Below are 14,055 nucleotides of genomic sequence, written 5' to 3' on the forward strand. Positions count from 1 at the left end.
CTACAAATTCACACTGAGTATCCAGCTAAGCCACTGGCATCCTCTGTGAAAGGAGGCCGAGAAAATGCTATGAGCAAAGGCTGCCTGGGGGTCCATGCATACAGAACTGGGTACACCAAGGAAGGTGGAAAGACAGGACATGTCAGCATACATGCAAGTGAATACATGCCCTATGAGTTGTGTTTATCAACCAAAGTCTCCAAATATTGCAATATTACCTACCACTGGCTGCAGCTTTAATGACCAATATAAGACGTCGTTCTAGACCGGAGGCCTCTAGGTAGGTTGGACAGAAGATTCAAGACCGTTACTACCAAAACTAAACAAATCTTACCGATTGCAATCTCATCTTTGTCTAAAACCAAATACCATGTAGTCAGAGACTTTTAGCATTGACAGATTTTTATAAATAGCTACAAATTTCTCCTTGCCAACTTTGTTTTATTTATACAAATAAATATATTGGACTATTACTTATACTTCAATGAAAAAGAGTGAGTTGATCCACATGACAGTATAAATGTTAGGGGAAATATGACAAAGCTGACGAAAACAATGGAACAACCAAGTTTGGGAAACAATGTCATAAGTAGCTAAGAATAATCAAATCATCTCTTAGATAAGAGCACTGATGTGAATGCAAAAATAATTAATAATTCTGGGAATCTGAAAAGAAAAACAGAATTAACATTTGTTTTAAATTTTATATCCCAATAAACTTTAATAAACTAACTGACTAAATAAATAAATAAAAATTAACAAAAAATTTGGATTGCTGTTGGATGAATCACTTTTCTTGATGATTTACTTTAATTCCTGAATCAGGTGATTTCAATTCATTTTTTCAATTCCTCATTTTCAGTCTCAACCAACATCAGTTGGGCAGTCGGAATTTGATTCCTGAAACACATAGGCCTAAATATTTCAACATTGTTGTTTCTCAATAATGAGCACAATGTAAACGTCAGCATCTATACATAAGGTGTCATGTGTTTATGAGAGTATATCTATTTATATAAATGTATTGAACATGGATATAGAGGTACATTAAGTTACATTTGCAAAATATGATTTAAAAATTAGTTACCTACTAGTGAAGTGTTACTACACATTTACACATGTATATAAATCTAGTCACAAAAATACTCATACACAAACCTGATTTCTAATTACTTAAATAACAGGTCAGCATAAAACACTAGCGTGTAGTACCAAGTTATGTATATAGTGTATGAATATTATACACAGTCTGTAGTGTGTAATCAAGTTTGGTAAAATTATGACGAAAAAGCTTTCATGGAATAAAAAAACAGATCACATTTGTTTCCTTAACTGAAACTCAAACAAACTAACTGGGATGATAATCAAGTTTGGTAAAATTATAGATAATAGAAAGTGTGAAGAGCAGGAGTGATTGTCTTCAGAGAAACTACAAAATGTGGTGCTGGTGACCACGGCATGGGGAGACGCTGTCCTGGTCCTAGATGAGGCACAAACTGCTGGCACGTTCAGCGAGTCAGAAATTCTTTAGACCTCAGTTGCCAAAATTTTTAAATGAGAAAAATGAATGAGTCAACCTCTAAGAAAATGGAAACATCTCTTAACAGTTTATGATTCTATGAAAAATGGAGAAACCTCAACGAGCAACAAACCATAAATCATAAGTGAAAGAGGAGGGGGGAACATGCAATGTGTTATTCACTTCCTATACACAAACACCAAATTTCAATTCAATGCAATACTAAGACTATAATGTGTAAAATCATTGCTCACCATGTCCTGTGCTTGGAGTATCAAACTCCTCTATTTTCAGTGTACTCTTCAATTTATTCCAAGTAATTTGAGTTTGTTTCTAGTCTGCCACCACCCCCTTCATGCTTTCCTTCCCCCTCCCCCTGGCCCCGCCACTCCAGTCCCAGGCTTCTCTTCTGTGTTATCCACAAGAAGTTACGCTTCAATTAATAAATGCTTACTGAATGGTGAACATTTTCCAGAAGGGAAATTCGTCACATCCTGTGGAGAGGTAGAAAAAAGCAGAGGAAGAAATTCTTTACCTGTGTAGCACTGACCTACAGGTCAGAGAAACAGGTTAAACGTTGGAATGTTTTGCAAAATAACAGCAAAATTAAAATACCAGTAAAAAATAAGAACGATTCACTCCATTTCTTATTAGTTTGTTTTTGTCATTTCTAAGCACCACCCTGTACAGATACATCAACATACCTAAAAAAGGCTTAAGTAGAACTATCAGTTTTATTATTGCAAAGCAAAATAATTTATGTCTCATGCAATAATCCAATGAAAAGAACACTTGTACTCTAATAGGTGATCCTGTGGTGTCTGAGAGTTACTCTGTATAAATAGGCAGTAAATCTCTCAAGAGGTTTATCAAGATAGCTTGACTCTATTCGCATTTCTTGAATGTACACTTTTGAATCTGATCCGATTTAAACCTTTAGAAAGCTGGCAAAACAGATCTTAGCTGTGCCAGTTTTTTCGGGCACTGTTTTGCCTATCCGAGGGGCAAGAGGCGTCAGGGCAGAGCCAGTCTAACTTTCAAAAGAGTTCCAGGCATGGACCTAGTGAGCCTGGGGGCTGGAGATGAGCAAGGACTACAGTGCATCGATGACCAGTGATAACTTTTGGATCAGACCTGTTTTAACCCTTGGAATGAAATTTAAAAATCAGTACCTTTGCGTAAACCTAAGGAACTTGCTCTCTTTAAGAACAAAGTAACAGCAAACGTGAGAGCCAATATCAAGAACCTAGAACAAGTGAATGTGAACCTTATATGATAGCTTTCCATTTACATTAAAGAATAACAAATGTGCTGGGAAAAAGGAAAGGCTGAATAAGAGAATCAAACTCAAATATAAACCACTGAAAAGCCACAAAAGTGGCAAAAACAGTATTATTAAGATCAAAGTGATATGGCAAAAGTAATGTAATTTAGGGAAAAGCTTTTTAGGCATTTCCATTTAAAATGACAGTCTGTGAGATCTTTTAAATACCTTGTATCATTTAAAACTATATTTATAAAATGTATCAGTCCAAGAGCCCTTTATTTTATATGCCCTAATCAGTAGGGCTAGTTATGTAAAAATCTGGTAACTGACTTATGTGTATCTCCCATTAAAATATCCCAATGTATAAACATCTTGAAAATAGAACTAAATGCTTCTATTGTAAAACATAAAAATATAAGATTGACACAATGACAAACACCTGTTTATTGTATTAAATACAAGTCTGAAATGTTAAGTAGATATTACAAATGTCAAAAAATTACATTTCAGATTCCCAAAATGTCCTGCTGGTGCTTTGACCATTGAACAATGCTTTAGAGGTTTTTCTTTCCCTTTTTTTTTTTTTTTAAATTCATAAAAAAAAAGCAACTATGGATATAAAATAAGTCAAATCCAAAACTTTGAAGTTTATTCAAAATTCTTTTGAATCCCTCACATGGCTGTAAACAGTTTGTTTTTTACACGTTCATAGCTTAAAGGAATGTGACTATCACAGTTTGTATGGATTTCTGCCCAGGAAGCCCACCGACGCTACACAGTAGTTTCGTGTTTCCATAATCCAGTCCTAACATTGCCAGTGCTATCTGTACCCAGCAAGGGTCCATCCTGCCCGTTGCTTTTGATTGGTCCATTCTGAATGGCCAAGTTGAGGCCATAAGACTTCTGCTGACTTTCAAGTTCAACTGCAATTGGCTTCCTTAATGCATCTTTTTTACTACTAGTTGAAACTGGCTTTTCCAAATTTCTGCTGCTTTTGGGGAGTGTGCTACAAGCATCACTGCTGTCTTGCTGGGGTGGGTTGTACTGTCTCTCTCTATAGGCTAAATAAGCTCTCCGGCTCCTCGAGTGGCCTTCGTTATTGCTGGGCCGACTTTTCGGTAAGCCATTCTGCACGCTGCCTTCCACACTTGTGGGGACATCGTAGGCATATTCTCTGAGGACTGTGAGTCGGCTTGCCCGGTGTCCTTTACTTCTATTTTTGTGATGGCGGCTTGGGTGCACATTTGTTCGAAACTGAACTTCTAAAGGCGCCACGTGCATTTTGATATCATTGTCCATCGAATGTTCTGTCAGGCTATTATCAAGCTGGGGGGTGGCATTCAGAGGCAGAGAATTGGTGTGGCACTGAGCTGCGGCAGCCTGCAGGTTTGTTAATTTGCATCCCTGGGAGGAATTTTTGAAGCTCGACGCACTCTTGTTTGTGCACGAAGACTCCGCACTGCTGTTGGTGCATTTGGGAGCCTCTCCATTCGTCCCGCTGGAGTTGGGGGGCTGCACGTTGACTTGCACCGAGTACGAGCTCCGGCCTGGACAGCAGGTCATGATCCACGCGAGTCTAACGTCCTCCCGATTGACACAATGGTGAGCCACGATGAACGCACTGAGGCTTAAGCACGTGGCCCCGAAAAAGAAGCTGAAAACCAAGTCCAAAGGGTAATACAAAGAAACAGCCAAGGCCCCAAACATCCACAAAGCAACATATAATAGCAACGTAAGGCTGGCCCCCAAAAGTTGAGAATGAAAAGTGTGCTCATTTTCCAATGCTGACGTGGAAATCAGAGACAAGGACATCGAATCCTGACGATTCACTTCGCCGTTTTCGTTGGCCGCCAGCCTCTGCTGCTCCTCGGTGGCCTCCTTCAACTCATATTTGCGCTCAGGGTGCCTTTTCAACTGAATAAATATGCTGAGAAAGTACATACAGTTCACGAAAGTGATGAAGCTGGCAGGCCCGTAGAAGGCTCCCAAGGAGGGTTCCCACGCCATCCAGCAACTAGGGAAGAAAATGGTGAGCCAGCTCAGATGCTATGTATGTCAACAAACTGGTTACAAAATTGCAAGAAACTTTAGTGCCTGGGAAGCAATTAAAAGAGAAGCAATTGGGTCAGGTACGCAGAGAACACAAACTACTCACTAGGGTGCGCTTGGCCGACTGCCGTAATTCTTGATGTTTGCTGCTGCGGTGATTCCACAAACTATGATGGGTATGCCGCCCCCGATCAGGTAAAACCTGGGAGGAGGGATGACAGAAATAACAGCTCATCGTGCATTTGTTAAGGGGTACACATTGCAGCATCTCAGTACTGCCAAAGGCATTTCTGTCCCAATAATAAATGGAAGGCTCGTTTTTGGAGGCAACTTCCGTAGCAGTAAGGTTTTTTTCACATTTCAAATTTTTGTTTAGATTTATTTTGTTTCCTTCACAGCACAAGGTCTACCAAATTTCTGAGCTGAGGAAAGCTGATCTCCTTCTGCCACCCTGTGGACAAGCAAAGTAACACTCAGCGACAGCAGATAGGGCTGGAGTTTATACCTTTTCTTTTAGGGGGCACTGGTTTCTTTTGGAGTCAGCTGGGGAACCGGAAAGTTAGTCGCTTACAAAATGGACTGTAAGGTTTCACTGTACCATCGTTCCGACAAAATACGTAATGACATACGTAATGTCTGACTAAGCCTGCATGTTCTAGGAAGTGCTACTGTTGTGTATGTTTATCCTCAGCTACCTGAGATCAGGCAAGGAAAGCCCTTGGATCCCTGCAGCTTCACAGAGCACGGGCCCCTCCTCACGTCCTTCTCACAGACCAGCTAGGGAGAGCAAGACAAATGATGGGGCACTAATAACTGGGAGACACAGAGTGGCTGGTCCTGGGAACAAAAATTTCCTGGTTTTGGCTGGAGCTTCCTTGAGCTCTCTGAAAAGAAAAATAGGGAACTTCCTGCCTTGGCTGAGTACCTCTGGGTACAATCTTAATTCTGCATTTGCCACTTCCTTAGACACAAACCCCGAATTGGCTGGATAAAAGCAATATTCATAACACATTTTTCCATACATGGTTTCTTAGTCGTGCTCACAGGTACTAAAATCCTTAAATATTAGTGTTGCTGAAAAAGACAGCTAATTACCCTGGAAAACCGTAACTCTGTCTTCTATTATATTTCACACATTAGAGGAAAGCCAACACATGAGACCCTCCCCTTCTTCCTGCTATACTAATTCTCATCTGCTTCTTCTCTGAGAAAAAGGCATCATTTCCCAAATTTATCTTAGGTTCTGTAGCCCTTTCTGCCACTCTTCCCCCAGCCCACCTCCAGGACGTCCTGTTATCAATTAACCTTTATTTTGCAGCTTTAAATATTTTTTTCCACTGCCTCTTACTTCTAGCCTACAGTATGTTCAAGTTTTCCTGTCTTGTAACATTTTCCTTGATCTACCACCACGTCTTTCTCTCCCCTTCAGTGGCAAACTCCTGGGGCAGGAGAGACTCAGGGAGGCCCCCTGCTCACCCTCCACTAGGTGTGTTGCTGCAGCTTCCTTAAGCTCAAAGATATGGGGGCAGGAAGGTGTCCCAGAGGGTGCGCTTGCACTGTGTACAGCAACTAGGGTACCTGCAGGTCACTTGGGGACTGCATGGTTTGGAGCCCAAGCTGCCCTTTACTTAACCCTTTGTTTTTTTCCTTAGAACCCGACAGGAAGGACAGCTGCTCGAGGACCGGACTCCCAATCTCTCAGCCAAACACCACCTCTCAGTTCTGTTAATGCAGGTGCCAGAGGTGCCAGATCTCATTCTATAATGTGACCCTGGCTGAGTACTCCCGCTGCCCCTTATTGTCCATGGAACCAGTCTCCCCCCGAATCCTCTATGTTCTCAGCTGTTCTATTTCAGCTCTTCTATTTTCCATGGCCCGTCTACTAACCACCGACATGGCTCTGTGATCATTTTCTTCACTGACCACACATGTAAACGTCTCCTGTCCCTTCTACAGTAGGTCGCACTCGTTTTCTCTGCTGAGCACCAGGCTTCTAAAAACGTCAACTTCCCACAAAAAAGTACAGTGGTACCTCGGTTTTTGAACAAAATCCATTCCAGAAGACTGTTCGAGTTCTGAAACGTTCGAAAACCGAGGCACAGTTTCCCCACAGAAAGCAATGCAAAATGGATTAATCTGTTCCAGACCTTTAAAATCAAACCCCTAAAACTGCAAATTTAGCGTGACTTTTACTACCTAATGATACTGTAGATCCTAAAATTTACGGCGTTCATAAACCGAATGTTCACCAACAGAGACGTTCGAAAACCGAGGTACCACTGTACTGGGAAGCCTACCACCCAGTGCTGACCCATCCCACCCCACTCGTGTACTTTTCTTATATGATTTTCTCAGTTGATGGAAGTACCACCTGCCGAGGCTCCCTAGTTCACTAGAGGAGACTATTTGCAGCCATCTTAGAATTTTTCTTCCTCATACACTTCTACACTCAGTTGGTCAGCAACCCTGGAGAAGATGCCCCAAGGCTCTTGAGTACATGTCCTCTCTGTCCTCTGGGCCACTGTCTGGCTTCAGTCCTCAGAGGGACCCTTCTAATGCCCTCAGCAGAACTCTTTATTCTCGGGCATTCCAATTTCTATTCCAGACTAATACATGGCTGTCCTTCTAAAAAGACACTTAGTCAGACTACATTCCCTCAGTTAAAAGTCTTCAATGGCTGCCCACATTTTAACACGGAGCCCGAAGGCCTGAAACTCAATTTTCACCCTGACTTCCTGCTACCCTACATCGTAACCATGGTTCCAGCCAATGTACATTTCTCCAAGTTCCTCAGCTCACCACACAGACCTATGCCTGAAGGGCTCCCTCTGCCTTTGGCTCTAATCACTGATGCAGGTTCATGCCAGAGGTCAAACAACCCCCACCCTGCAGCCCCGCACCAATTGATGGCTATTTTTCCTGCACATTCAAAGAATGAGTCTCTATCACAGTTCTTAAATGGTCTATAGTCAGGTCTTCACCTGCCTGTCTCCTCAAAGACTGTAAACTCAAGGGCGGGAAGGCTTCTTTAAGTCAGGAACGCATCTAACCGTCAATAAACTCAGAGACCTTGATCAATGTTTACTCATCCAGCACAATAATCCACTGACAGCTCTGTAAAATTATAATGGGTAAAAAAGGTATACCTCTAAAACTGTTTTGTCTTTTGTAGAGAATACTAAAACGGACACATACCTGAGTAGATTAAAATCTATGACATGACCTCAAGGACATAAAAAGAGCTAACGTTTTCACAGAGCCGATGATATAGCCAGTACTTTCTTAAGCGCTTTACTCATGTATTCCTCACAACAACTCTACAAAGTCGGATCACTCCGCCGTATAGATGAAGCAGGAACGCACACAGACGGTACAAAACTTCACCAAGGCCTCCCAGCTGGAAGGCGCAGAGCCAGTATTCAAAACCAGGCAGTCCAGCTTGCAAGTCCTTTCTTTTACTTTCCAAAATTCACTCAGAAATTTTCTATGGTGACTATGCTTCACTCAATTTAAATTTAATGAACATTTAACGTAACACAGTGAACAGAGATATTAGATACCTGAGCATTGGTCTTGGTGGAGGTGGCAGTTCATCAGGATCCTGGCATCTTTTGGCTTTTTTGGTGACTTGTTTATAGATATTTCGAGCTGTCACTCCCACCCATAGTACTGTAGCAAGAGTGGAATAATGAAGAATTATTCCGACCTAGAAAGGAGATTGAAGAATACATAAACTAAAAGGGGAAAAAGCAATCCCCCTTTCAATCATAAAGTGTAGTAGCTGTCATTAAGGAAAAAGTTGGTAAGTAACTTTCAAACATCTGATTCAAAAACAGTACGAAGGTGTATTCTAATGATTAATTCCTCTAAAACACTCTAACAGACACACATACCAGAGAACTAATGTGCTCTAGTAGGCAAACCGACAGTTGGATCTAGGAGGCCCGCAGACTACAACGTGTACCCAAGTTGAACTTTAATACACCACAGAATTGGCTCTTAGACAACAATGCACCAAAGGCGTATTTCTCAGATGCAATGTTATAAATTAGTGTTCAGTTTCTAATGTCCACTTTAACGGGGAATGTAGAGGGTAAGGGGTAACTACAGGGCATGAGTGACCGCGTACGGAATAGGCTTTAGAGAAAGAGACCTGAATTCTAATTCAGTGCTTTTATATACAGTAATGGTAAGAGAGCAATATAACATATTGGTAGTTAAGAGGGAAAGCTCTGGAGCCAAACATCAAACATTTTTGCCTGGTTTTAAAACCAGGATCCACCCTCTACCTTCTGTGACACCTTAGCAAATCATGTAACATCTCAAGTATTGTTTTCCTCATTTGTAAACTGAGAATAATATGAAACTATTGTGAGGTTTCAATTCAATGATATATAAAGCATTTAGCACACTGCCTGGTACATGATAAGCAATTAACAAAAAAGATTTATATTTTTATTATTATTTATTAAGAGTGCGGTTTTTAAGAAAATGTCACTTCTCTGAAACTAACTTTCCTCATTTGAATAGTGGGAGGATTATCAAAACTTTCTCTAGGGTTTCTGTAGGAATTGAATGGGCATAATACCTGGGACATAATAAGGGATCAATAAATAGTGAGTAGTGCACACCTGAAACTAATATGATATTAAATGTCAACTGTAATTGAAAAACTTATTTTAAAAAGTGGATAATTACTAATTGAGTTTATTTCCTGAGGGGTGATGAAGGGCCATTTTTACTGTATGACGTACGTTTGAAGCAACCCTAGTTAAAGATAAAATTCTAGATGCATATATGGGACTAAGAGAGTTTAAAAACTATTTTAAGAAAAACATACACACGTGTCATTAAAGCATCGAGGACATGATGCAGTTTTCTTATCTAACTAATCACTTACTATTTTTTTGATCATTTCTTCTTATATAATTATTACAGGTGAAATACCACTAATAAAAATCTCCAAGAAAAAATTTTTCATTCTAAAAGGATGGCTCTCCAATCTCAAGAAAAGCAACTTGACTGACATTATCAAACCCACGTTAATAACAGAGGCATTTAGACTGCTGCCCAAAGTTCATTTTAATGAGAACCAACCTGCAGCTAAAACTTGGTGACATGAAAGTTCGAGTATTATTTTGCAGGGCAAAAAATTAGGGCAGTCACTGTTCAGGGTAGAGTTACTGTCCTTGCAATGACTCTGAAAGTATTGAGAGGGTGGATCCAGCTCAAACAAATGAGAAAAGTCAGTTATATTCTTCTTAAGGATAAAAGTGGCTTCTTGGTTCCCATTAGTTTCACTGACTGCACTATAAAAGCAAAATTTACAGATAGAAGTGGAACAAAAAGCATAAAATAACCCTTTGAGATATCTAGAGTCACACCAAATACTGTAAGTAAAAATAGTATGAGTGAATTTGGTACATAGAAACCCAAACATTCAAGATAGATCACTAATATTGACTCAAAATGGCAGGTCCTAGTATTGCTGGAGTTTTCTCTGAGGCAGAGGATAAAAGATGAGACAGGGATGTAAAGTAAGTAAATTTAAAAGTTGAAATTTTTAAGAATATTTTCAACACAGGAGGTGCAAGATGGGTCATTTTTTAATGTATAATTGACACACAGTATCCTATTAGCTTCTGGTGCATATCATAGTGATTTGATATTTATATACATTACAAAATGGTCCCCACAATAAGTTGTTACCACACAAAGTTATTACAAATATTACTGACTGTATGCCTTATGCTGTACATTACATACCCATGACTTATTTATTTTATGACTGGAAGTTTGTAGCTCTAAATCACCTTCACCATTTTGATTGTCCCCCAACCCCTTCCCTGTCTGGTAACCACTAATTTATTTCCCGAAAATTCCTAAAATTTATATGGACAGCCAAGGTAATCTTGAGAAAGAAGAACAAAACTGGAAGTATCATGCTTCCTGATTTTAAACTATACTATAAAGCTATAGTAATCAAAACAGTATGCTACTGGGATGAAAGCAGATACATAGACTGATGGAATAGAACAGAAAGCCCAGAATAAACCCATGTATATACGGTCAATTAATCTATGACAAAGGAGGCAAGGATATACAGTAGGGAAAAGGCAGTCTCTTCAACAAATGGTGTTAGGAAAACTCTCTGGCTACATGCAAAAGAATGAAACTGGACCACTACTTTAAACCACATACAAAAATAAATTCAAAATGGTTTGACTTGAATGTAAGACTTGAAACCATAAAACTTCTAAAAGAAAACATAGACTAGAAGCAATCTGATATCAGCCTTAGTAATATTTTTTGAACCAGTCTCCTCAGGCAAAAGCAACAAATGCAAAAATAAGCAAATGGGACTACATCAAAGTAAAAAGTTTTTGCACAGGGAAGGAAACCATCAACAAAATGAAAGGCAACCGACTGAATGGGAGATAATATTTGCAAATCATATATCCAATAAGGGGTTTCATAAACAACCCAGAGTACATAAAGAACTTACACAATTTAATATCAAAGAAAAATGAACAACTGATTAAAAAATGGGCAGAGGACTTGAATAGACATTTCTCCAAAGACACACAGATGGTCATCAGGTACATGAAAAGATGCTCAACATCACTAATCAAAAGGGAAATGCAAATCAAAATCACAATGAGATTATCACCCACACCTGTTAGACTGGCTATTATCAAAAAGACAAAAAATAGCAAGTGTTGGCGAGGATGTAGGGAAAGAGAACCCTCATACACTGTTGGTGGGAATGTAAAGTGGTGCAGCCGCTATGGAAAACAGTACGGAGGTTACTCAAAAAATTAAAAATAGGACTATCTATCTAACAATTCCACTTCTGGGCATTTATCCAAAGAAAATGAAAATACTAATTTGGGAAGCTATATGCACCACTGGGTCACTGTAGCATTATTTACAATAGCCAAGATATGAGAGCGCCCTAGGTGTCCATTGATACATGAATGGATAGACGTGGTGGTGTGTGTGTGTGTGTGTAGTATTGGAATATATTCAATTGAACACACACACACACACACACACACACACAGGTCTATTTACTCAGCCACAAAAAAAGAATGAAATCTGGCCATCTGCAACAACATGGATGGACCTGGAGGGTATTATGCTAAATGAAATAATTCTGATAGAGGAAGACAAATGACGTATGATTTCACTTATTGTGGAATCTAAAAAAAACAAAACAAACAAAACAAAACCAAAACAGACTTAGATACAGGAGAATTTTCTTGTTTTAGATTAACAGGGAAAACTCGACCTTTAGATTTTGAAATGTTTTCTATGACATTTCAGAATTTCCAGAGAAGTCTTCACACATGAAAGATACTGAAGCCTTCCAGTCAAACAAGTATTACCAATAGTGGAACTTTAGGAGTCTGATGTTATCTGGTGACAGTCATGTAAGCAAATCACCAAATATTCCTCAAGAACCAGAATAATGGAGGGAGTGGGCTCTACTAGAGAGGGTATTCCATCTTTTGGAATGAGGCACTTCTATTGTATTCTCCCCAGCAGATAGTTGGGCTATACTTGAAATACAACCTCACAGTCACAATTTCTTTGAAATATTTCAGAAATGCAAGTGAAAACTGTGTATATGGTTTGGAAATAAGTAATCTAGCTCATAGGGCATGTAAAAGACTTGTTAAATGTAACAGATTATTACTTAAGAGTCCCCTTACCTCAGGCCATCAATTTCCAAAGCTGCAAAATGGATAGATTAATTATTCTAAAGATCTATCTATCTATCTATCTATCTATCTATCTATCTATCTACCTACCCACCCACCCACCCACCCACCCACCTACCTATCTCCCCTAACCATAAACTCTCACATACAGGAGACTAGATATCATTATAACAATTGTACCACCAACAAACCTAAGACAGTACAGCATGCATTGTAAGTGTTTAAAAAATGATCTTTAATACTCATATAACCGCATATGAATATGTATCAAAATGAAAATAGTAACAGCTTCCACTGCTGCATGCCTCCTAGCATCACCATTCTGTTAGAGTTAATAACCTGGAGTTACAGACAAGGAGACTGAAGCTGAAAGAAGTTAAATCATCCACCAGAGGTCACATGGTCAGCTGCAGAGCCACAAATCAATCCCAAGTTTGCTGGATTCCAAAGCCAGAGCCCCTTGTGTTGTTATCCCCTCCTGGTCCTCACTAAATAGTAAAGCAGAGTGATGGGAAGTGAGGGACACTCAGAGTCAGAGACTGGCATTTGAATAATGTCTCTGCCAACCAACAGCCCCAGTGATCTGGGGCAAGTTATGTCAATTCTCTTAAATGCAATTTCTATACTTATTAAATATAAGCGTAAGACGTACCTCCTAAGATTAATATGAAAGTTAAGATAACACAGTTGCAGTAGTTGGCAAGTAGAAAGTTCTTAATATCCCCTGATTAAATTTCTCCCAGGGCATCTCACATGCCATTACAACAGTCCTTGAGATAAGACATACATAAGGGGACACCTGAGAAGGTCAGCTGGCACTACAGTGAGCTGATTAAATCATGCAATGGTAGAGCGACAAGGTCACTCAACTGAAATCCAGCCAAATCCTTTTACTGCACAGCTAAGGAAACCAGGGACCAGAAAATTAACCACCAAGCAATTATTTGGGGGCACCTCATGACCCAGAATCCACATCCCTTCCGACCTTGAGTCAACGGCGCCTGCTACTCCATCCCTCAGCTTCTCCGTTTTCTCTTTCAGCTCCTTCTGCAACGAGAGCTGAAGGCTATAGAAAGCACCCAAGCTACCACCCGGCAGTGACTTAAGAACCAGAGTGGGAAGGACTTGGCTGGTGGCATCTTTTATAACCTCAACCCATCACCGTGGGGAGGAAACTATATTAGAATCCATTCACACTGTTCATAAAATATGTGAGCTCTAAAAGGGAGATAAAATTCACAAAACTACACCAATTATGTGCACATATAAAACCGCAGGTAAAATATGTACACTTTAGGGTTCAGTTCTAGAGACGGAAGAACCTTAATGATCATTTCACTTAACTAGCCCAACCTATTATTTTAGCGAAGAAACGTTAAGTCCCTAGCAGGTTACGTAACGAGTCATACAGGCTGTTCTGAAAGGCATGGAATTAGAGTCGACTGGCCGGTGTCATCTACAATCCTAGGCTCGTCCTTTCTGAGGCCTATCACTCC

General features: G+C 39.8%; 1 protein-coding gene across 2 annotated transcripts in view; it reads right to left on the minus strand.

Moving 5' to 3' along the window:
* Window positions 1-3,404: 3,404 nt before the first annotated feature.
* Window positions 3,405-14,055, minus strand: part of ADGRA3 (adhesion G protein-coupled receptor A3) — a 114,979-nt gene continuing 104,328 nt past the window's right edge. For both annotated transcript variants that reach the window (XM_019743915.2, XM_019743916.2), the window contains 3 exons: window positions 8,396-8,541; window positions 4,942-5,037; window positions 3,405-4,800 (listed from right to left, as the gene is read on the minus strand). In XM_019743915.2, coding sequence (XP_019599474.2) covers window positions 3,558-4,800; window positions 4,942-5,037; window positions 8,396-8,541 — 1,485 coding nt within the window. In that variant the 3' untranslated portion in view covers window positions 3,405-3,557. The remainder of the gene's footprint in view (window positions 4,801-4,941; window positions 5,038-8,395; window positions 8,542-14,055) is intronic.

This window comes from Rhinolophus sinicus, linkage group LG02, assembly GCF_036562045.2.
Source record: "Rhinolophus sinicus isolate RSC01 linkage group LG02, ASM3656204v1, whole genome shotgun sequence".
NCBI lineage: Eukaryota > Metazoa > Chordata > Mammalia > Chiroptera > Rhinolophidae > Rhinolophus > Rhinolophus sinicus.